This window comes from Falco rusticolus, chromosome 17, assembly GCF_015220075.1.
Source record: "Falco rusticolus isolate bFalRus1 chromosome 17, bFalRus1.pri, whole genome shotgun sequence".
Lineage (NCBI taxonomy): Eukaryota > Metazoa > Chordata > Aves > Falconiformes > Falconidae > Falco > Falco rusticolus.
Window position 1 is genome coordinate 3,666,952 of NC_051203.1, and position 23,275 is coordinate 3,690,226.

Sequence of the window (23,275 nt, forward strand, 5' to 3'; positions counted from 1 at the left end):
CTGTCACAACCAGGGGTCCCCCACGGTGGGTTCACTGTGGGACCCCTCCCTCACCGGCCCCAGGAGAGCGAGACCAGAACGACAGCAAAACAAGGGCTGCAAAGATCACAGCCAGTTTATTATTAGATTTAAAGCCAAGAACAACCCCCAGGGTTTCTGGGCACATCCCTGTGAACCAGGAACAGAGCGTGGAGCCAGGGTGGCTGGGAGCTCCCTGCAGCCGCTCTCCCTCCCACCACCCTCCAGTCAAACCAGCTCCCCCTTTTGCTGCCCATACAGGTCTGGGCAGGGCTAAAACTAAGCATCCCCCCCCCCCGGCCCCTCCTCCTCCATCTCCAAGAGGGATGGTGGGACCACACCAGCATGTCCATAGTACCTTGCCCCGAGGGTTCAACACCATCACAAGCACCCCTATGCACCAACACGGCCCCCCATCACCCCCCCAGCCCTGGCTGGTGAGAGGGGGTGTCTGTCCGCTTGCCCTGGCCACCCCCTCAGTGGCTGAGGGTGGATGAGTCGTAGTTGTTGATGAAGTCCTCCAGCTCCTGGAGGTGATGGATCCGGCCCTGGCGGAGGTTGGCCCTCAGTGCCAGCCCCAGCGCCGCCTCCATGGAGGGCTCTTTGTGCAGCAACATTGTGGCCACCACCGCGATGGTCAGGCTAAACTGCTGGTAGGACTGCAGGGGAACGGCACGAGGTCAGCACAGGGCACCCCAAAACCTCCCAGCCAGCAGCATGCAGCCCCGTCCAGGGATATTTTTCCCTCTGAGGTGGGTTCATGAACCCTCTGACAGCATCTGAGCCCCTGCAAACTCCTTGCCCATGAGCACCTTCCCCTGCACCCACCATCACCAGGAGGGGTTTCTCCTCAGCGACCCCAAAGATGCCAAATTCATGTCCCCCCATCACCCAACACTGCTTCTCCCACCGCGGTTCAGAGGGTCCTCGGGTGAGCTCCCCCCCACTGCAGCTAGCCCCAGACCCCTGCACTCCTCGGCCAGGGGCCACCGGGACTCACCAGCTCGATCTCCTCCTTCCTGGCGAGGATGGCGGCGGAGCGGAGGTCCATGCTGGCTGGGGAGGGTGTTGGGAGCGTGGAGCAGAGCTTCTGCTGGTCACCTGCATCCTGCGTGGTGGAAAAGGTGAGGAAGGGTCAGATGCTTTGAAGGGGAGAGGGACTGGGCAAGGTTGGGGCCAAACAGGGGCTGCCCATACCGATTACTAGCCAGGGACCGGTCACCCTGCGGGGGAACCCGCTGGGACCTTGGCTCCCTGGGGTGCTGGTTTGCCACCCTTCCCTCGGGCGCGAGAGCTGCCCCCAGCTCTCCCCTCCGCCCAGCCCTGGCAGCATGACCACCGAGAGCCCCACCAGCCATTTCTCTTCCCCATTAGGCAGTAATTAAGCTGCTCTGCAATGCTCTCATTTGCTTCGTTAAAGCTTGAGTCCCGGGGTCGTTCACGCTCCAGCACGCTCTCAAGCCTCTAGTTATTTTTTTGGCCTTTCTCCCAGCTGTCTCCCGTTTATCAGCATCTCCGGTGCAGCCAGCTACAGGCTCAAAGCAGCACTTTAACCCCAGCCCATAATCCTGCAAACAGGGAGGCCAGAGGGATATGAGGGATCCCACTCCACTGCTCCTGGGCTGTGGCAGTATCCCTGAGCCCTGGGCACCTGCCTCAGGGTGAGCGCGAGGGAGCAGAGGCACCCTGAGCCCCTTACTGGCTCCATCGCACTGGACCCAGGAGGGTGCAAGCTCGGCGTTGAGGTCTCTGGTGTGGTGCAGGTGTCCAAGGAAGCCTGGCTGGGCTGTGCATCGGGCTCTGCGGCAGCTCCTGTCGGGACCTGCGAGTTTTCGGATGGCTGAACACCTCCAAGATGCTGCGGGAGAGAATGGGGCTGGGGGACACAGGCAGCGCTGCCCACACACCCCCTGCCTGCAGCAGTGCCCTGATGGGCTCCCACCCAGGGTGGGCAACCCACCCCATCGCCGGCAGCGTGTGCCTCGGTTTCCCCAGCTCTGCTCTGCAGATGCTGCCATCCCTGGGAACGCGGATGCAGCTCAGCACCGACCTCTCCCCCGGAGCTGGCTGCTGTGCTGTCCTTGGGGACAGGCTCCAGAGGGTCTGTGGGATCCGAGGGATGTGACCCGCCACCGGTGCCAGCCTCAGGGACACTTTGGCTGCACGGCTTTACCTGTTCAAAGGATTACAGATGCACTGCGGGGTCCATGGGGAAAAAGGGGTTGCAAAGGGGACTGCAAGCTCCCACCACCCCTGGGCACCGCTTTTAGGTGGGAAGAGCAGACGCATTAGCTGGTACCTCAGGGTGCTTCTCTGTCTCAGCAGAGCTCTCCTCCAGGGGGGCTGGCTCCATTTCCAAAGCAGAGGGGCCCTGGCTGTGGCTGCCCGCAGGTTTCTCCTTGGTTTCCGACTCAACCTGGGGAGATGCAATGGTGTGAGACTGGGACACAGGTCTGTTCTGGGAAGAAGAGCTGGGAGAGGGGACAGATGGGGTGCTAAAACCCAAAGGGAACCATGGGGCTTTGCAGCCCCAGAGAAGAGTCAGGAAAATTTCCGTGCCTGGCAAAGAGACAGCAAGGTGAAAAGCGAAAAGGCTGGATGAGAGAGAAGGAAGATGTTACGCTGGCTGAAGAGACACCCAAGCCAGGCACCTCCAAGGGGCACGAGCATCCCTGCCTGCCCCCAGCAGAAGGATGCTGTCCTACCAGCATCGCTCCTGCTGCCTGCTCCGGCTCCACAGCCTCTGTCGTCGCAGCCTGAGGATCAGCAGCTGGGCTCCTCTGAGGGGTGCTGGCCGGTGTGGGGGGCTCAGGGACCTTGCTGCTCACTGCTGGCGGGCCCTGGGGGAGACCACACTGGTTGGGGGCATGGGGGCACCGTGCAGGGCTCAAGACCGTGCAAACTTGGGTCACTGCTGGGTGCTGGGATGGAGCATGTGAAAACCTACAACTTGAGCCTTCTGTTTCCTGCTGTTACATGACTTAGGAGGACCACGGTGCTGTGGGTTACTGACCCTCCAATTGCTCATCCCAGAGAAGGACCTTGGGGATGGTTTATTCCCTGCAAAGCAAGAAACACAATGGGAGCGGCTCCTTGCTCTGCCCCAGGAGATGCTGGTGAGCACCGTGGAGATGCTGCCGCTGCGTGGGGCCCCTCACAGCCCTGAGCAGCTGGTACAGGGTTGGCACAAACCTCTGGAGGGCCAGGTACACTGCAGGTGCTGGAAATTGCTGCGCTTTTGGTGCTGAAGGTGAAGGAGTTGGCTGCATGCCTTAGCACGGCCACGAGAGCCCCTGAGCAGCCAGCCACCCCTGAAGCCGCCTCGCCTCCTGCAGGAGCAAAGGCAGCCCCAGGGTGGGGGATTTAGGCTGGAAGGGGTCTCTGGTGCAGCCCCCCTACCCTGAGCACAGCCAGCTTCAACGCTGCATCACCCCTTGGCTGTGCACCGCTGCAGAGCATGGCCCCAGTGCCCCTGCTTGCCACCCCACCGCTGCACAGTCCCCCCGCGCCCCCCACCCTTGGCATGGGCACCCACCATGGCAGGCTGGCGGGGTGCCTGGGTGGGTGCTGCATCTTGTCCGGGAATTCAGGCCAGGCAATGCAGTTGGGGTCAGGCATCTGTGGCTCCTGCGGGGAAGGGGGTGGTTTGAAGGCACTGAGCAGTACAGGGGACGCTGCAGCTGCAGAGCAGAGAAGCCAGGCTGCTGCTGCTGCCAGCACTGTGCAGGCAAACCTGTCCCCATGCACTGTCCTTGCCACCAGGGCAGTGAATGGCCCCTGCCCCATTTCACCCACTCCCTGCCCTCAGTCCCACTACTGCTACCACCCCCTGCAGCCCACCACCCCCTCACCGACTGCCTCACCTCTCCGAAGCAGCCCTCAGGTCCTCGGTTGCCTTCTCTGTCATCCCAAGGGGGTGCTGGGGGACAGTCATGGGGTCCCCGTCTCCTGTCCTCCTTGTCCCACGGAACATTGGCAGGGCCATGGAAGGGTCTGGGGTCCCAGGGGCCGCACTGCAATGGCAAATCACCACCAGTGACAATAGTGGCATGCGAGGGACAGCCACCAGCCGCCACCACCAGACCCATCTCCCCCTCACCGCCTGCCTCACCTCTCCGAAGCAGCCCTCAGGTCCTCGGTTGCCTTCTCTGTCATCCCAATCGGGTGCTGGGGGACAGTCATGGGGTCCCCGTCTCCTGTCCTCCTTGTCCCACGGAACATTGGCAGGGCCATGGAAGGGTCTGGGGTCCCAGGGGCCGCACTGCAATGGCAAATCACCACCAGTGACAATAGTGGCATGCGAGGGACAGCCACCAGCTGCCACCACCAGACCCATCTCCCCCTCACCGCCTGCCTCACCTCTCCGAAGCAGCCCTCAGGTCCTCGGTTGCCTTCTCTGTCATCCCAATCGGGTGCTGGGGGACAGTCATGGGGTCCCCGTCTCCTGTCCTCCTTGTCCCACGGAACATTGGCAGGGCCATGGAAGGGTCTGGGGTCCCAGGGGCCGCACTGCAATGGCAAATCACCACCAGTGACAATAGTGGCATGCGAGGGACAGCCACCAGCTGCCACCATCGGACCCATCTCCCCCTCACCGCCTGCCTCACCTCTCCGAAGCAGCCCTCAGGTCCTCGGTTGCCTTCTCTGTCATCCCAATCGGGTGCTGGGGGACAGTCATGGGGTCCCCGTCTCCTGTCCTCCTTGTCCCAAGGAACATTGGCAGGGCCATGGAAGGGTCTGGGGGCCTGGGGGCCGAACTGCAATGGCAAATCACCACCAGTGACAATAGTGGCATGCGAGGGACAGCCACCAGCCGCCACCACCAGACCTATCTCCCCCTAACCACCTGCCTCACCTCTCCGAAGCAGCCCTCAGGTCCTCGGTTGCCTTCTCTGTCATCCCAGTCGGGTGCTGGGGGACAGTCATGGGGTCCCCGTGTCCTGTCCTCCTTGTCCCAAGGAACACTGGCAGGGCCATGGAAGGGTCTGGGGGCCTGGGGGCCGAACTGCAATGGCAAATCACCACCAGTGACAATAGTGGCATGCGAGGGACAGCCACCAGCCGCCACCATCGGACCCATCTCCCCCTCACCGCCTGCCTCACCTCTCCGAAGCAGCCCTCAGGTCCTCGGTTGCCTTCTCTGTCATCCCAAGGGGGTGGCGGGGGACAGTCTGAGGGTTCCTGTCTCCTGTTCTCGTCCCAAGGGCCATGGAATTGTCTGGGGTCCCTGGGGCCGGACTGCAATGACAAATTGCCACCGGTGAGGACAGCAGCTCGCTGAGTTGTTTTGGCTTTGCCGTGGTTCCCCCTCCCCACCACAGCCCCCAGCTCCTTCTGCCTCTCCTGCTCCTGGCAGAGCCCCTGAATTCTGACCACCCTGGATGTGCAGGTGAACCCCCCAGTGCCACCAACCCTTGCCGCAGGGCTGCTCGCCACTTACTGGGCACATCTGCCCCTCCTGTGCTGCAGGCCATACGCACAGGGCGACAGGGATCCAGCCTGCCATGGACCGAGGTATAGAGAGGGCACAGGGAGATGAAAGCAGGATGAGACCCTCACCTTTACCCTTATATCAGCTGGATGCTAACCAAGGATGGGGAGCCAGAAGCCCATTCACCCTCCTTTCCCGGCTGAGGTCCCAGATGACTCCCCATACCACAGTGATGCTCTCCCAGCTCCTTAACATCCCAAGCGATGGAGAGCCAGCACCCATCCCTGCTCCTCCATCGCAAACCACAGCTGTGTGGCAGCAGGAGGGTTGCAAAACCACCTACCTTCCCGCTGAAGTTCGTCTGCCTGCCCACCAGTGAGAACATTTTCCCAAAAGCTCGTCCTGGCCCCAGTCCCAGCGAGGAGAAGGGCCCCGGTCAGCACCCAGCTGCAAAGGGAGAGGCAGGTGTTATAAATTGAGACCACAACAGATCATAATCCAACTAAAATTTTATTAATTATAGCAAGTAGAATATGAGCAAAACCAGCGCTGGACGACAGGGGAGTCTGCGCTCTGCCAACTGCCGTCCTGAGCAGTTCAAACAGTCCCTTTTTATACATCTTTACTTCCGTGTTCATGAAGTAGTGGAGGTACTCTGCGCATGCTTCAGTTGTTGTTAGGGGGTCGTTTTCTGCCTCCTGGTGGTCGTTGAGGCCGAAGTAAGAAGTCTTCCTCCTTCATCCCATAGTTGACCCCTCACTCATATGTCCTTATATGGGGTTGTTTGTCCTGTTTCTGTCGGTTCCTGGATATCTGGTGGTTATCTTATCTTGCACAAGCGGTATCTGGTTTAGTTGATTGCGGTTGTCCTATCTTACACAAGCGGTGTCTGGTGGCTGTTTGCATAAGCGATTTCATATCTTTTGTTGCCTAACCTTTACATTGGGTTTAACATAAATCTTAATAAACAATACCCTAGTCCATAGTTTCTTACACAGGGGTGAACACATCCCGTAGGACAACACTGCCAGCTGGGGGACAGCTGCCTGTCCGGTGCCACCTGTGGTGCTCCCAGCTCTGCCAAGCGTTGGGTCACCTCCAGCGCCACAGGGCACCACCACCAGCGAGGACCCGCAGGAGATGCATCAGCTGGGGGCCACATGGACCCGCTCCCCATTTTGGGAGGAGACATGGGACCTGGCAATGCCACGGTGGCTCCCTTGGCACTGGCACGCCTGCAACTCGCCCGAAGCCTCCACTTGCTTGCAGCCACGTTTCAATCGCCCTGTGCCAGCCCCACGGGTCACAGCACCCAGCGGCACCACCCCACTATTGTCCCACGGGATCCTGGCCCAGCCGCTCGCCCTCGCCTGCATCGCCCCACTGGGCTTGGGCAACCTGCCCGCTGGGTGCCCCTGGGCAGCCCGCACCGGAGCGGGGTGCAAGCCCCACTCCAGGCTGCATCCCCGCCCCTGTGCTGCTCCCATGGGACACGGTTTGGGCTCCCCATAGGGGCTCGGGGCTCAAACCCTGCAGATGCAAAGGGCTCCCTGGGGTGGCCTTTGGGGCTTCCCCGCTGCCAGGCTGTGGGGTCAGGGAGCAGGGCTCACGGCAAGAGATGCGGCCGCGGTGAGCAGGGGATGCTCTGCCCCAAAACCCACTGATCCCAGCCCGGCTGGGGCACTGGGCTCCCAGTTAGGACTGGCCACCCCCTCCCCAGGCTAGCAGGGGTTAATGGCAGCACAGGCACCGCTCGCAGGTCAGCAGGGACAGCACCAGAGTAAAAGAGAGAATAATAACGACACTTTTCTCTCCAAATTGAGGGGTTTACCTGGCAGATCAGTCCCAGGTGGCCCTGGAGAGCAGCTTGCCCCGCCGAAGAGCTGAAGCAACGAGGGGGAGTGCCGGAGAGCCCCCCGCCCCCAGCTCAGCTCCGGCAGCCTCTCCCAGCGGGGCCGCCAGATCGCCCCCACCCCCACCCCCACCCCCACCCCACGTGTGCTTTGTGCAAACCATCAGCCGGCGATCGCCGAGGGCAGCCAGGTGCCAGTTCCACCCCAGGGAGCTCCCCCAGGGCCTCCCCAGCATTGATTGCCTTTCCTAGAAAGCCACCCTGCCCTAATCCTGGAAGCTTTTCCCTCCTGTTTGCGTTTGCAGCTCCTTACACCGAATTCCAGCTGCTGGGAACAAACCCTGGCTAGCTGGGGGCACGGACGGGGCAGACACCCCCCGCCTCATTTTCTGAGGGCAGCACCCCTTCTGCCGTCAGCCTCTGATCACCAGGGCCAGCCAAATTCCTGCGGTTATCTCCGACCTCTCAGCAAACCTGGTTTAAAGCCCTTTGATTCGAGACCTGAAGATCTGCATTGCATCAGCCTCTGGGCGCTGCTCCCGATCCTGCTCCATCCCCACCTCTGCAGCCCCCGTGCAAGGGGACCCCCTGCATCCCCAGGGCACGGAGCCCCTCTGCATGGGGACCCCCTGCATCCCCAAGGCACGGAGCCCCCATGCAAGGGGACACCCTGCTTCCCCAGGGCACGGAGCCCCTCTGCATGGGGACCCCCTGCATCCCCAAGGCACGGAGCCCCCATGCAAGGGGACCCCCTGCTTCCCCAGGGCAGAGCCCCTGTGCAAGGAGGGGGGCCTGCATCCCCAGGGCATGAAGCCCCCGTGCAAGGGGGCTCTCTGCATCCCCGGGACAAGAAGCCCCCATGCTAGGGGGTCACCCTACATCCCCAAGGCACGGAGCCCCCTGCAAGGGGGCCCCCTGCATCCCCAGGGCACAGAGCCCCTATGCAAGGGGACCCCCTGCATCCCCAGGGCACGGACCCCCATGCAAGGGGACCCCCTGCATCCCCAGGGTGTTACAAATATTTGAAATCAAATGAGATTTAATATAGAAATATAAGAAGCTAAGTGTGATAGAACGGGTACAGCAATAGCAGGTGTGGTGTGTTTTGGCTAACTATAGAAACAATATGTTCTGCTTTAGTATCTATAGAGTTAAATATTTCAAATAATTAACCATGGAGTTGTAACTATAGGATTGTTAAGGAGACTGTCATGGATACTAGTTACGTACAATGGACACCAGTTACGCTGCTTGGAAATCCCGTTACCCTTCTGTCTTGATTTGAATATCAAGGACACCAATCAGTAGAGCTACACAGATTTGACCAATGATTGCAAGTTTTAATATATATATATTAGATGTGTATATATATATGTAAAATATAGTAAGATTGCAATATCGATGGGATCGTGCGATGGGTGAAACCACCCAATGTAAAGGGTAAATTGAAGAGCGAGCATAGTATGCATTTTTATGTAAAAGAACCTGTTTTTCTTTTGTTCATATGTTCAAATAGGTTCAAAACAAATATGTTCAAAAGAACAATGACTTGACTGAAAAAGTGTATAAAAACTCTGGAATTTTGATGCTCGGAGCCATCCCCCACGTCCCCAGCGCTGCAATAACGCAGTGCCTGCTTCTTCAGCCTGCATTGGTGTTAAGAGGGTTTATTCCTGATTTTGGTGACAGGAGCAGCCAGGCACTGAGCACCTCTGCCAGGCACCTCCAGCATCTCCTACTCCTTAATTCCCCGCATTCCCACAGGGAACGGCACCCCAGGGAGCCCCTCAGCACCGGCCAGATGTGCCAGTACAAGGTACAGACATCTCGCCTGGCCCCGCGGTGGGATGCATCACCTTCCCGATGCTTAACAAACATCTGGATTGTGTCAGGTGCTGACAGCAGCGGGAGGTTTCGCTGCTGGCTGGGAACACGGCGATAACAAACTGGTCTGAACTGGGCTGCTCAGCGCTACACCAACACGGCAGGGGAAGAGGAGTTTGTGACCTTGCAAGAACGTGGGAAGAAATAAAAGGGAACAGGGAGGCTCCGAGGGAGTTCACTGGTGCTAAACGTTAGCAAGGACGGAGATAAAAGGGAAAAGCCAAAGCTTGAGGTGGAATAAAATCCTTCAAAGTCGGTGAACGAGTGGTGCCGATCGCGGGGACGGGTCAGCCCACGGCCCCTCGGAGCTGGCTGATTCTCAAGGCTGCTCCCACCGGGCAGATAACACACAGCTTTCCAGCTGGTCGGTTAATTAGAGGCTCTAATAGCTATAAATCAATTAACTAACTGGGTGGATCAATTAGCTCTTTGGGATTTGGGGTTGGAAGAGAGCAGCAGGGACAAATGTGGCTGCAGCCTGGATGGGTGGTGTCACGGAGAGGGTCCTCGCCACGCTGGAGCCTGGCTGGGTGACCCGGGTGTCCCCAAAGAGCAGAACTGGCTCTTGGGGAGCAGGGAAAGGGGAGTAATAGGAAAGCGATGCTAATTGCTAGAAATTCTGCGTGAGGATAAGCTAAAATCTTTATAGAATAGTAGTGTAATTGCAGCCCTGTGGCCAGTTCTCATTGCACAAAGGATCCTTAAACAGACCTGGAGCATCCCCGCAAGTGGGTGACCCCTAGTGCACCCCAGAAAGGGGCCAACCGCAGTGTGTTGGGGGTCCGCAGGATCACCCCTGCTCGGGCTGGTGCCTTCAGCCGCTCTCAGTCCCACCAGCTGCTTTTTCCAGGCACAAGAGGAGGAGGAGACCACCAGAGCCAGTGTGGGACACAGGTCCCACCTCAGTGCACTGGTCTGGTCCTAGCAAACTCCGCATCCAGCCGGTCACCAGCCGGCACGGTGATCCCAGTTGCTCCATCCTGGCTTGTTTGATGTGACACCACATGGACGTGGTCATCTATAAAACCTTCACAGAGCATGGAACTCGGGGCAGGGACGGCGGCAGCGCCAGCGGGGTTGGCAGCAGGGCAAGGGGAGGGATGCCCGGGAAAGCATCGGTGCACGGTGCCCTGGCACCAGGCACGTGGGCAAGGCTTAATGACACTAATGAAGTGAGTTTGGCTGGCGGGAAGTCCCATCCCGATGGAAGCAGGAATCTCCTGGGAAAGGTGGTAATGCCCGAGCTGGCAGAGAGAATTTTTTTTCTCCAAAAAGCTGCAAAAGCTGGGGTGGGGGTGGGGGTGCTGGAGCGGGGGGCTGAGGTTGGGGGTTCACCATATGCAAAATGGAGGGAAGGAGCAGGGAGGAGTTGCAGGGAAACGGGAGAATTTGGGAGCAGGGAACAGGGCGAGGGTTTGGGCGCAGGCAGGGAGGGACGGGGGGAGCAGGAGGAGACATTTTTGGGATCCCCCACCTGCAGCGGGAACGCACAGTCCGAGCGGCACGGCCACGGCCCACGCAGCGCTCCAGCCCTTCCCTCCCTTTCCACACATTCCTCCCATACCTTCCCTCCTCGCCACCCCCCATCAGCGCCCGTGCAAACCCGGCTCCCCACAGGTTCACCCGGTTGCACGGTGGGGGACACATGGGGACCCTCCTGAGCTGGCGGCACCCACCAAGGACCCCCAGTGCAGAGCCCAGGTGTGCAAGGGCCCCCTGCGAGCGTGCAAGGCAGGGGTGCCAGTGGGGGGCTTCGCTGGCTGGTGTCCCCCTGCAGCCACCCCCCTGACACACACATGGTGCACCAGTGGCCGTGGGAAGCCACACACTTTATGCAAGGCCACCCTGCCGGGCTGCATGCAGCACGCGAGCACGTTGCACGCGGCACGTGGCACGTGGCACGCTGCACCTTGCATGTGGCACGCTGCACACTGCACCTTGCACCTTGCACGCAGCATGCTGCACCTTACACGTGGCACGCTGCACCTTGCATGTGGCATGTGGCACGCTGCACACTGCACCTTGCACACTGCACCTTGCATGCAGCATGCTGCACCTTACACGTGGCACGCTGCACCTTGCATGTGGCATGTGGCACGCTGCACACTGCACCTTGCACACTGCACCTTGCATGCAGCATGCTGCACCTTACACGTGGCACGCTGCACCTTGCATGTAGCACGCTGCACCTTACACGTGGCATGCTGCACCTCGCATGCGGCACCTTGCACGCTGCACCTTGCATGTGGCACCTGGCACCTTGCATGTGGCACATGTCACCTTGCATGCAGCACGCTGCACCTTGCACGTGGCATACTGTACCTCGCATGTGGCACCTGGCACGCGGCACACTGGTATTCCCACTGAATACCTAATGATTGACATAATAATTTTATTATTTTGGAAGTAAAGTGTGTGCCCTGATCAGAATCAATGTACTGGATTATCCCATATCTAGGTATCAAATGCTCTAATAAAGAATTGCAGAACTAAGGATGAAGGAACTTACCTGGCAGTTATACTTCTCTTGCAGGATTGCTCCTTCTCTAAATTTTTACCACCGTTTGTGTCGTACCTCATGTTACAGGATAAGTTTTTACCCATTGTGTTAAATGATTTACTATTACCAATAGATATTTTATCCTCCCTGCCTCGGGCAATTCAGTGAAATCAACTTGTATTTTCTCAAAAGGTTTGTAAGTTGTGTTTTTCCCTCCCGTAGCTACTTGTCGAAACACTTTCTTATCTTCTGACAAGTTAAGCAACCTTGTGTAATTTGTTTTATTTCAAAAATCCCAATATAGCCAAATTGTTTAAGGAAATGATCACTTAACGCCTTTGTACCCCAATGTGTTTATGCATGCAGATGTTCCAATATTTCCTAGCACAGGCTTTTTTTTAACATCTCTCGCCCGCCAGGCAGTGTCCATTTTCCTTGTTCTAACTTAGCCCCTATTTTCTCCAATTTTGTTTGTTCCTCAGGGGTAAACTTCTTTTCTCCTTCCTCTCATCTTTCTTCCTCCTGTACTACATTAATTTTAATGACCTGAGTCCTCAAGGCTGCTTCCTGGGCTTCTTTATCTGCTAAATTATTTCCTCTGGTTCGGTAATCTAATCCCTTTTGGTGTCCTCTTACATGTACCACTGCCCTCTCCCTTGGTTTTCTTAATGTCCTTAAAATTCTTACTATTAATTCCTGATGTATAAGATTCCTCCCTTGAGTATTAATTAAACCTCTTTCTTCCCAAATTTTTCCAAAAGTGTGGACCACCCCATATGAATATTTAGAATCTGTAAATATAGTCCCACTTTTCCCCTTTAATAATTCCAGGGCCCTACACAGGGCATAGAGCTCACAAGCCTGAGCTGATCATGATGGACTCAAAGGTCCTGATTCCACAGGTTCTAGGTCCTTATTAATTATTTCATATCCTGATTTTCTTTTTTCACAGGTTCTAGGCCCTTATTAATTATTGCACATCCTGATTATCTTTTTCCTTCCACCACTCGGGAGGAGCCATCTACAAACAGTGCTTCTCCTTTCTCCAACTCGGTATCCCTTAAATCTGGTCTCACCTTAGTCCAGGTCTTAATTACCTCGAAACAGTTGCGTTGTAATTTCTCCGATGGCTCTCCAAAAAAAACCTGTGCTGGACTCTGAGCAGAGGTTACCCTCGGTTCTAAGTCAGGGGAGTCAATCAGTATCGTTTCATCCTTTAGGATCCGGCTATCTGTTAACCATTTTTCCGCTTTCTGTTGCAAAACACTTCTGACATTGTGTGGAGCATACACCTTTAAAGGAGCACTAAAGGTCATCTTCCTAATTTCCTCTATTAATAATGTTGTAGCGACCAAAGCTTGGAGACAAGCAGGCCATCCTCTACTTACTGGATCAAGTAACTTAGACCAAACCCCACGGGTTTCCTAATTTCTGCCCAGTCTTGAGTAAGGGCTCCATATGCTGTCTGGTTTGATGTATTCACAAAAAGATAAAAAGGTTTTCCCACATCTGGGAGGCTCAATACAGGCACTTGTATTAATGCCCTTTTTATTTCCTCGAATTTCTGATCATCTTCGGTGAGCCACTTAAGTTGGTTATTAGTTAATTTCTCATATAAGAATTTGACCTTTTTGCTGTAGCTTTCCAGCCATGGTCTACAATACCCTAATAATCCCAATATTTGCTGAATTTCCTTTTTAGTTTGTGGGGGTCTTAAGGATAGGATCCCAGATACCCTGTCAGGATCAAATTTATTTCTTCCCTTACTCAGCCAATGCCCTAAGTATTTTACTTTTTGCTCTACAAACTGTAATTTTGATCGAGACACCTGCAATTCCTTTTCTCCTAGAAAATTTAACAATTTTAATAGTAGCTTCTCAGGTTCCCTTTTCAGTTTCTCCTGCTACTAATAGATCTCCACATATTGTAATAATTTTACCCCCCCTGGGTAATGTGAAATCTTGTAAGATTTTTCTCCAAAGTTTGTCCAAATAGATTTGGTGACTCTGTAAACCCCTGTGGTAGCACAGTCCATCTTAATTGTTGTTTTCATCCTGTTTCGGGGTCCTCCCACTCAAAGGCAAAATAATCTCTGGATCCCTCATCCAGAGGGCTGACCCAAAAAGCATCTTTCAAATCTATTACACTATACCAAGTATGTTTGGGAGATAGACAGGGAAATTTAGTGATCGCTGATTTACAGCTCTCAGGTCCTGTACCATCCTGTATGACCCATCAGATTTCTTTACAGGGAGGACGGGTGGATTATGAGGTGACACACATGGTTCTAAAGTTCCTTTTTCCAGAAGTTTGTCAACTACAGGTTTTAATCCCTTTTTTCCCTCCATTGGTATAGGGTATTGTTTGACTCTAATTGGATGAGGCGAATCCATTTTATGGGGTCCATTTTTATCTTTCCAGTTTCCCCCTCCTTATACCATACCGAAGGGTTAATGGCTTCTTCATCCTCTTGTGTTAAAGTGTATAATTTAATGTGCAATTTGTCCCCTCGACTCTGAATGTTCAAGTTTTTTTCAAAATCAAATCCCTTCCTAATAAATTGTACTCCGCTTCAGGGAGTGAAAGTAAATCATTAAGGTAAATTTTCTTCTGTTTTTACTTCTACATCTTTCCAGACAGGTACTTTAAAAGGCTCTCCTTTTGCCCCTACTACTGACATATAACTCTGCCCTTGGAAGTTTTTGAATGGTGGATTTTTCAGCCCCTGTGTCCACTAAAAATAAAACTACCTCTTTATGGGGACCAATTGATAATTTTATCAGGGGCTCCGTTGATGCTGAAGTCCCCAGAAGATATAGCCCCTGACACCCCTGTAGAAGAATGGCTGCAGAAGCGTGGCCTTAGAATCTCTGAAGATCTGCACAAGCCAGGCCTGGTATTAGAATAGGCCTGCAATCAGAATTGTACTGAAGTTGCTGTGCTGAAGTTAACAAGAAAGGTAGCCTTGAGCTATTCTCGAATCCTGAGACCAAGTAATTACGTTGTGCCAACAGGCCGTGGCTGTAACAAGCTACAGCTGCTGGGAAAGCAGGTGCAGGGCCAAGAAAGATAGCGACCAGTACGGGAAAATAGGGAGGAACAACCTACAAGGCTGAAGCACAGCAACACAATTAGCTACATGGATAGAATGCTTATTTTAGTCATGACCATTAGGGGTGTGAGAACCGCACGTGTTTAGAGACTACTAACCAATTATATTTCTGCTTTACAAATAGGCACGTGTATCGGTTCTATATAAGTAGTGTTAGAAACTAATCAAGTTGAGCAAGATGCATAACTCATACTGAGCGTCTTCTGGACTCCGGCGAACCCTTCTTCCAACACACCCCTATTCTTTGAATATTTTTTCATCTTGTTCCTGCTTACGACAGTTCTTCTGAACACGTCCCTTCTTGTTGCAATAGTAACAGATGGGAACTGTGGATCTTTCTCGATAAGATTGTCCCCTGGGTGTTTTCTCTATTTTTCCCCCCTCTCTCTGGACGGGATCTTATTTTTCTGACTTTCTCTTACTGTTTTTACAAAGACTTTGGCTTTTGCTTTTTTGCTTTTCCTCATCTCTCCTAACATATACTTTCTGTGCCTCCCTAAGTAACTCTTCTAATCCTCTCTCTTGCCAGTCTTCCAGCTTTTCTAATTTCCTTCTTATGTCTCCCCAGGATTTAGCCACAAATTGTGTTCTAAGGAGTGCGGTTCCGGCCACTGTGTTCGGGTCAATTCCAGAATACATTTGTAGGCTTTTCCTTAATCTCTCCAACCATACCATTGGAGATTCATCTTTCCCTTGTTGTTCATTAAATGCTTTATTAATGTTTTGCCCTCGGGGAACCTCTTCCCTTATTCCCTGTATGATTAATGTTCTCAAGTCCCTCATATTCTGTCTTCCTTGGGGTTGTTGATGATCCCTGTGGGGATCCACATTTGGCCATTTTTGATCTCCTGGGGGGTCCTACCTGATTCTGTCTTCCCCACATTCTCATTCCAGCTTGCCTAATCATTCCCTTCTCCTCAGCAGTAAATAAGATCCCTAAAACGGACTGTATTTCTTCCCAGGTCTAAGTATTGGGGCCTAGGAATTGGTCCAGTTCTTCAGCTACTCCAAGGGGATCATCTAACAAGGTCCCCATTTCTTTCTTGACATTTCTCACATCTGTGGTATTTTACAGGACTGCCACAAACCCGATGCCTCCCTGATTGCCTCCGAGGGGTACCTCTCGTAAGGGATATAAGGAAGCTCCCTCAGATACGGCGGTCCTACTCCTCGTACACGCAGCTGGAGGTCGGTCTAATTCTGGTGCTGTTGGTGGTGGAGGCACTGGTGGTACTGGTGGAGATACCACTGGTGGAGCTGCCGCCGGAGGTGGATTATTAGGATATGGAGGTGGTAGGTTATCCAGTGGCTCCCATTTGTCATCTTTTTCTTGTTTTCCTTCTTCTTCAAACTTCTCATCTGCTTTTAGTGTAAGGATTGAGGCTGGAAAAGGACATGAAATCCTGATCCATAATCCTACATAATCACTTTCCCCCTGACTAAAAGGTTCCTTCGAATTAACATCTATATTTAAGGCCTGGCAAATCCAGTCTTCAAAGGATCCAAAACCAGGCCAAAAGACATGTGGTCTTAAAGGTTCCTTTGGTCATTCTACCATACAATCCTGGACCATTTTTAATTTACTTTTTTCCTTTTCTGGGGCCCCTATCGTTCCAATTTCTAATCATTATTCCTAATGGACTTGCTGGTGGTATGTTGGTAATTTGCTCCCTTTCTCCTGGTCCTTGGTCTTCGATTTTGTCTGGCCCATCTAGGAATTTTACTGTGGCAATTCCTACAGTCCTTGGTGACCTTAGTAGGAGTGTCTTGCAGGGGGTTTAGGACCCATCACCCACCCACGAATCCTATAGGAATTTCTTCGGTCCTTCACCGGCCAAGTCCCTCGCGGGAGATTGGAACGGCAGATAGAAGACCTCCACAATCGCTTTGGAACAAAGTTCCGTCCCGGTCACACTCCTACACACCCAACCGAATGGTATACGCCTTAAATACTTACAGCTCCGTCGTCCTCATTCGGATCTTCACGTGCAGAATTATGGGCAAAACATAGTGCTGCAGCTGGCAAGGGAGCTCATAAAAAAAAAATCAAATTCTTTGCTTGCCTTTATTCAGGTTCAGGATGGTGTTAGTCCTGTTATAAAAATGAACTAGAGTCAATTTGCAATTTGAACGGTTAATTTACTGAGATTAGCAAGCAAAGCAGTGCTGGGCGGCCGGGGAGTCAGTGCTCCACCAACAGTTCTCAATTTGCAGGTTTGCAGCTTTCCTTTTTATACGTTCTTCTTTTGATTTCTGAGAAAACCCCTCCTTGCTCCATTTCCTGGGTTTTGCATAAACTTCGGTATATTGCGCATGCTCTTACCTGTTACTAGGGGTCGTTTGTCCTCCTTTGGTGATCTTGGGATGAGGGGAACGTATACGTGGCTGATTCTTGAATCGCATATCCTGTCGTTGATTTCTTTGTCTTTATTTAGCATACCTGCAAAACCCACTGTACACACTTTGGTGAACAGCTTCGCAATCTTTACAACCGCAATTTTCCACTTGATTGTGCAAACACGAATTACAACCGCACTTCCCTTCATTCCAGTACAGACAACCATTACAGTCCCGACCTGACTCGAACAGGAGCCACCAATCGGTGGGGTGCCCTTCCTTGATCAAGTCAGAATTCAGGAACCAAAGCCATCCTGGACGAGCCCCCAATTGTGATAAATAATTTAGTCCCAAAATAGGATTACAATCAAAGTTTGCAATTTATTAAGCAAATAGAGGCAAGGAAACAGCGCTGGGTGCGCCGGGAGTCTCCGCTCCACCAAGACGCGCGCTGTACAAAATTTATTTTTGGTTTATATTTCCTAAACTAATACACATTCATAACTATTTCTAAGAAAGGGTTGGTTTATGTAAATGGATCCTTGGAATAGGCGTGTACGTCGTGGCGCATGCTCTTTCTATCTCCTAGGGTCTTCTTAACCCCTATCTGGTGGTCGATGGATGAAGTCAGCAGTCTTCCTCGGCTCACCCTTAGGATGACCCCAGATTTTATGCATGCGCCCTGTAAACTTCTCTTACTTAACACTGTGCTGTTAGCAGCTCAGCCTGCATATCAGGGTGTGTAACCAGATGTTCTTTGCAAGATACAGGAACTAGGTATGTAGCCAGATGTTCTTTGCAAGATGCAGGAACTATATATGTTGATGACTCTGTTTTCTTAAGCATGTGGTTATACAAGGGTATGTAAGACAGAAGGTTACATTTCATCATGCGGTCCTAGCATTGTTCTATATCGACACGAATCAAATGAACACATTTCACATAAACCAACCCTTTCTTAGAAATAGCTATGAATATGTATTAGTTTAGGAAATATAAACCAAAAATAAATTTTGTACAGGGCACGTCTTGGTGAAGCGGAGACTCCCAGCGCACCCAGCGCCGTTTGCTTGCTTCTATTTGCTTAATAAATTGCAAAATTTAATTGTAATCCTATTTTGGGACTAAGTTATTTATCACAGACATGTGGTTACACAAGGGTGTGTAAGACAGAAGGTTACATGTCACCATGCGGCCCCAGCATTGTTCCATATTGACATGAATCAGATGAACACATTTCACCTTGCATATGGCATACTGTACCTGGCACGTGATTTAAAGAACGAAGTCAAAATTTCTAAGTGACTAAGTATCCTTTATTGGCAGCGCTGGATGCACGGGGGATCCTTCTGCCTAACGTGCATGTCTAAAGTAACTAACTACTTTGTATTTATACCATAATACAATGAATATTCAATTAACGCCTAGACATAGTCATTACCTAAACCCGCCTACTCTCGCTTCGTATGTTAATTAGCTTATCAGTCTTTTGTGTTTGCGCAAATCTTCCAAGAACTGTGGGCAGGGGTCCTCGGGACGTGGGCGGTGGTCTTTGGGAGGAAGGCCGTACATGGTGTACTTTTCACCTTTTGCCAGAAAATGCTGAGTTGGGTGAGTTACCAGTTTCAACCAGCTCCTGCTATCTGTCTTTCCTCCTCGGGTGTGTTTTAGCTTAGGATGCCGACAGGTAACAGGATGTCGACAGCCTCGCAAGATGTTGGCAGACACAACACGCAGGGGATGTCATGTCTCTTATATTCATTACATTTTAACTACAACATTCATTCTATCCTAGCGTGAGTTCATACAATATCACACACGGCACACTGCACCTTGCACGTGGCACCTGGCACGTTGCACCATGCGTGCAGCATGCTGCGCCTTGCACGCAGCCTCTTGCACGTGGCACGCAGCACCTTGCACACCCAGCACTGCGCACCTTGCACACTGCACCCGGCGCACACGGTTGCACGCCGCACGCGGCTTGTTGCACGCTGCGTGGCACGCCGCACCTTGCACCCGGCACGCTGCCCTTTGCACCCGGCACGCTGCCCTTTGCACCCGGCACGCCGCCCTTTGCACGCAGCCCCCTGCCCGCGGCCGGCAGCACGAGGGCCGCCCGGCGGGCCACGCGGCTGGCACGCGGAGGCGCTGTGCGCGCCGTTCCCCCGCCGCGCGCCGGAAGTGACGGCATCGCGCGGCGGCGCGGCGGGGCGGGGCGGGCCAGGCGGCGGCATGGCGGCGGCGGCGGCAGCCGTGGCGGCGGCGGGTGGGCCCGGGGCCGCGCCGCAGGGGCTGCGCGGGTGGCTGCGGAGGGCCTACCGCTTCGCCACCGACCGGAACGACTTCCGCAGGTCGGGGCGGGGCGGGCCGGGGCCGGGGCCGGGGCGGGGCGGGGCGGGAGCCAGCGCGGGAGCCAGCGCTGCCGGTGTCTCTTGCAGGAACCTGCTGGTGAACCTGGGGCTCTTCGCCGCGGGGGTCTGGGTCGCCCGCAACCTGACGGACATCGACCTGATGGCCCCGCAGCCCGTCCCGTAGCGGCGGTGAGTCCCCGAGGGGCGGCGGGGGGACAAGGGGCCACCGGGAGCTGCCACCCTTACCTGCCTCCAGCTGCTGGTGCCCCGACTGCTCACCGGTGCTGGCAGAGCCCCCCCGGGAAGGGGACGGCCCCTGCGCGGTGACCAGATCCAAGCTAACCGAGCTACAAGAGGGGCTGAAGCGAGCGGGAGCGTCAAAGCCGCCGCCAGCCGCTTCGGAGAGAGCTGCAGCGCTGGGTGAAAGCGCCGCATGCCTGCAGACGGGCTGGGAACAGCCCTGCCTAACGCTGCTTCATTGCCGCCCTAGGAAAGGAGCGGAGCCCACCTGCCCTCCCCGCGCCCCAGCACCAGGAGAGATGCCTTCAGCCGTTCCCAGTTGCAGTACGTTCACGGGAAGTACCTGCTGTCCTCTGCAGAGCTGCTGCTCGCGCTTCAAAGCTGTCACGCTTGAAGCGGTGACAAGGGGGTGAAGCGTTTAAGTGTGTGGAGCATTTATTTCCAATTTATTCTGCAAGGCACAAGGAGAATAGTTTTCTCAAGGATGTGAAGCCATTGCGCATGGAATTTTCTTTTGTACCCCCATACACATGTTTATTAAAGTCTGTAGAATAACAACATCACCCACTGGAATTTCATTTTTTTAATAAGAAACTTCAGCTTACAAAAACAAGGTGTAAAAAGAGTAAAGATTTACAAAAAAATCATAAAAACATGATTTATATTTCACACCCGAAAGACAAAAGGAACAGGTCCAGTCCTGGGTTGTAAGCAGGACCCATCAGCTACTTTTTCAAAGGAAAACTGAAACTTTTCAGTTTTTGAAGCCCTCGGTAAACTCCAGCCACCAGGTTTCCTGGGTAATGTCTGGATGAGATAAAGCTGGGACACTTACTGTAAAGGAAAGACAACTGTGTGTGTGGGAAGAAGAAGCCATTTGGTGTTGCATAGCATTTTAGTGCCCAGGACTGAGGCTGTACAGCTCGCCGTTACCAACTTTAAAGACCAGCTGTGGATGGTGAAGCTGTTTGGGGGACAGCGGAAGCACCACGTGGGAGCTGCGGCTGTGATTCACTCGGCTGCGTTACACAACGGCTCCTCAAAGGTGCTATTTCGTAGAGCAGAGTAACTTCCCAGCTCTGAGCATTATGGCAGTAGGACCGCAACATGGCTTCACATTCTTTGGACAGTTATGCATGGGTTTTTAGTTTAAGACATTCTTACTAGTACTTACTAGGCATACTTACTAGTACTAGTAGTGCTGCCTCCACATTCTGTGACAGAGAACTGCCCCCTTTACCTGCCCCAGAGAGAAACTCATTCCACTACTGATAAGATTCTTAAAAACGCTGTTTTCAAAGCAGGTATTTTTAACATCCTGTAAAGACATGAAGTTCTTCTGAAGTACAGATAATCCAAGTTATGCAGAAACAGTTTCTGCAGGAAAAGGGGATTAATTAGAACATTTAAGTCATTTTATAGTTAATCTTAGTTTTGATTTAGAACACACTAATCTCCTCTGAGGCCTGGGTTCAGGCAGGGGGCAGTTCATGCAGTTAAGTACATAAGGCTGCCATAGGTGACTTGACTGGATGTTGTCTTTAACAAACCTCAAATAAAATAAAAGCTGCTGAACCTGCGATTAGGAGCAGTGTGCTCGCACCGAGCTGCCAGACAGCTGGACAGATTGCCAGAAACATTCAGTAATTAATTGGATTCTCTCGTCACTTGCTGCTGCCTGGGAGTGTCCTTGAAGCAAAGGCAGTCTCATTCACGAGCACAGCATGGCATACATCAGCTTAAGTCATTAGTGACGTAAGTAACAAACTTGAAGCAGAAACTAGAGGCTGTTCTGACTTAAAAGCCCCCACGAAAGCCCTTGAAAACATCAGGAAACCCACCCAAGCTCCAGCTTGGCTCCTCACCCAAGAAAGCAGCACAGCATTTTGCTCCTGCTTTCACAAGGGCCGCCAGGGGATTTCATACCAAGGGAAAACGGCTCATCTTCCATCAACCCTCTGCCAACAGCACCCTTCCAGCAACCTTAACTTGGAGTGGGATTAACTTTTCTTAAAGTGCTGAAGATTAGCTTTAATTCTGCCCTTCCTCAAGTCAACAGCGAAGCTTCCAGGGCATTAGCAGAAGTGGGGTCTCCCCTAGCTGCGTCCTGCCCGAGCCCACCATGCCTTAAGGGAGACTGCCTGGGCAGCACTCCTCCCCAAGAAGCTGTTGGAACTTTCTAAGCTGTGTTTAAGGTTCTCTTATGGAAAGGCAGACGTTTAACAAAAAAAAATTTTACTGGAAACAAACTTAACCACTTGTTCCTTTCCTATAAACTGCTCATTGGATGTCTAGGAGGCTGTGACTCAAGAGTTTGTGACTGCCTAACCAAAGCTGAAGTTAAGCAGGGAAAAAAACAAGACCCAATTCTCTTTTACATGGGCTCTAGGTTGCCAGTGGGAAGTGGTTTACACATTGATAAGCTAAGCGAAAACTTGGTTTTCACCTGGGAATATGCTGTTCGCCTTGTAGCAGTAGGAAACAGCCTTAAGGGCCAGGCCTAAAAACGTTATTTAATAAATGTAGGGAGAGTGAAGATGACACTTGCTATGAAAATGCTATTTGTAAATCAGGTGGAGTTAGGCGGTCCAGACACTATGCTAACTGTGCAGAAGAGGAGCCTCACAGGTGGCTACCCTAATCTCTCAGCTACCGATTCTGTTTGGCGGTGCACCACGAGCTCTAGCCTGCCCGTGTTACCGTACATTCTTTAACCTCGTCTAGCCACCAACGTGGCACAGATTGGTCCTAACACAGTTGTATCAGTACAAATTATCCCCATGGTACATGGTTATCTGAGGAAGCAAGGCTAGCCTAAGTACTTTACACTTCACCCTGCCCACGTTGAAGGGAAGCTGTTGTTCCTCTTTAGCAGGAGCAACATTCAGAAGCCCCACGCTCCCAAAAAAAGATGTGCTCAGTCTTGAGTGACACAGCAGAAAGTGGCTCTAAAGCCACAAAAAGAAGAGGAGGCTTTTACTCCAGATTCCGCCAAGTCCTAGTTTGACAAGTCAGGGCACAGCACTTCAGCACGGGGTGGGGGATCAAATTCACCACCTGCCACCTCTATGGGAAGCACGTTATCAAGACTAAAAATTACAAATTAAATAGATAAAGTCATCAACTTTTATCTCCTTTCTCTCTTCCAGTTATGCAAAGCATTTACTGTGACATTGTGGGCTTTAATTAGGTAGCTCCTTTATAAAAACTTGAGAATGTGGGGTACTGTTCCTTAGGAACTGTAATATCTAATGGAAAAGCACCATTTGTTTTGCCAGTACGAGGCTACTGATCAGAGAAGTTCTTGCCACAAAAACAGGAAATTGCTGTAAACGAGACTGCGTTTGCATTTCGTTAATGTCTCTGTCTGTAAAACATGCAATCCTCTAGTACACAAGGTCCCCTTATCAGATGCTTCCTGTCTCTTCTAAATTTAGATCACAGCTTACTGCTGATCTCATTCATCCCAACCCCTTCCCTACCCCAGCCTGGACAAAATCAGTAGTAGAAGAACCCTAAGGGTATAGCACTTTGCTGTAACTGCAAT

The 23,275-nt window shown here is 52.7% G+C and overlaps 3 protein-coding genes across 21 annotated transcripts; 1 reads left to right on the plus strand and 2 right to left on the minus strand.

Annotated features, from left to right (window-relative positions):
- Window positions 1–86: 86 nt before the first annotated feature.
- On the minus strand, window positions 87–18,962 carry LOC119158612 (collagen alpha-1(I) chain-like). 12 transcript variants are annotated; one of them, XM_037410769.1, is made up of 17 exons: window positions 16,755–18,962; window positions 5,793–5,896; window positions 5,122–5,256; window positions 4,862–5,023; window positions 4,614–4,775; window positions 4,366–4,527; window positions 4,118–4,279; window positions 3,882–4,031; window positions 3,554–3,645; window positions 3,211–3,347; window positions 2,966–3,078; window positions 2,724–2,858; window positions 2,318–2,434; window positions 1,979–2,191; window positions 1,718–1,876; window positions 1,019–1,126; window positions 87–677 (listed from the first exon to the last, which is right to left on the minus strand). In XM_037410769.1, exons 2-17 carry the CDS (start codon window positions 5,832–5,834, stop codon window positions 495–497), a joined length of 2,232 nt encoding a protein of 743 aa, XP_037266666.1. In that variant the 5' UTR covers window positions 5,835–5,896; window positions 16,755–18,962; the 3' UTR covers window positions 87–494. The 12 variants fall into 12 exon arrangements, with proteins under 12 accessions (XP_037266666.1, XP_037266662.1, XP_037266667.1 ...); XM_037410765.1 differs by having other exon boundaries at window positions 4,874–5,023; window positions 5,110–5,256; XM_037410770.1 differs by having other exon boundaries at window positions 4,626–4,775; window positions 5,110–5,256.
- Window positions 6,332–19,237, minus strand: LOC119158615. Of its 8 annotated transcripts, none has more exons than XM_037410789.1 (3): window positions 19,140–19,237; window positions 11,312–11,437; window positions 6,332–11,122 (listed from the first exon to the last, which is right to left on the minus strand). In XM_037410789.1, the coding sequence occupies exons 2-3, from the start codon at window positions 11,428–11,430 to the stop codon at window positions 10,204–10,206; spliced, it is 1,038 nt and encodes a 345-aa protein (XP_037266686.1). In that variant the 5' UTR covers window positions 11,431–11,437; window positions 19,140–19,237; the 3' UTR covers window positions 6,332–10,203. The 8 variants fall into 8 exon arrangements, with proteins under 8 accessions (XP_037266686.1, XP_037266682.1, XP_037266684.1 ...); XM_037410785.1 differs by lacking the exon at window positions 19,140–19,237 and adding an exon at window positions 18,960–19,008 and having other exon boundaries at window positions 11,221–11,332; XM_037410787.1 differs by lacking the exon at window positions 19,140–19,237 and adding an exon at window positions 18,960–18,980 and having other exon boundaries at window positions 11,221–11,374.
- Window positions 19,238–19,343: 106 nt separating this feature from the next.
- On the plus strand, window positions 19,344–20,288 carry TOMM6 (translocase of outer mitochondrial membrane 6). Its single transcript, XM_037410790.1, has 3 exons — window positions 19,344–19,488; window positions 19,576–19,677; window positions 19,979–20,288. The coding sequence occupies exons 1-2, from the start codon at window positions 19,370–19,372 to the stop codon at window positions 19,670–19,672; spliced, it is 216 nt and encodes a 71-aa protein (XP_037266687.1). The 5' UTR covers window positions 19,344–19,369; the 3' UTR covers window positions 19,673–19,677; window positions 19,979–20,288.
- The last annotated feature ends 2,987 nt before the right edge of the window (window positions 20,289–23,275 follow it).

Excerpts from the sequence above, each read along its gene's own strand:
- LOC119158612 (XM_037410764.1), bottom strand. The coding sequence starts at position 5,834 with ATGTTCTCACTGGTGGGCAGGCAGACGAACTTCAGCGGGAAG. Across the intron at positions 4,776-4,861 it reads TCGGAGAGGTGAGGCAGGTG|TTCGGCCCCCAGGCCCCCAG; the intron begins GTTAGGGGGAGA and ends TTGCCATTGCAG. Across the intron at positions 3,348-3,553 it reads CACCCCGCCAGCCTGCCATG|GAGGCGAGGCGGCTTCAGGG; the intron begins GTGGGTGCCCAT and ends TTGCTCCTGCAG.
- LOC119158615 (XM_037410782.1), bottom strand. The coding sequence starts at position 11,570 with ATGTCAATCATTAGGTATTCAGTGGGAATACCAGTGTGCCGCGTGCCA. Across the intron at positions 11,445-11,479 it reads TGCCACGTGCAAGGTGCAGC|GTGCCAGGTGCCACATGCAA; the intron begins GTGCTGCATGCA and ends GCCACATGCAAG. Across the intron at positions 11,123-11,311 it reads TGCAGCATGCTGCATGCAAG|GTGCAGTGTGCAGCGTGCCA; the intron begins GTGCAGTGTGCA and ends GCAAGGTGCAAG.
- TOMM6 (XM_037410790.1), top strand. The coding sequence starts at position 19,370 with ATGGCGGCGGCGGCGGCAGCCGTGGCGGCGGCGGGTGGGCCCGGGGCC. Across the intron at positions 19,489-19,575 it reads GACCGGAACGACTTCCGCAG|GAACCTGCTGGTGAACCTGG; the intron begins GTCGGGGCGGGG and ends TGTCTCTTGCAG.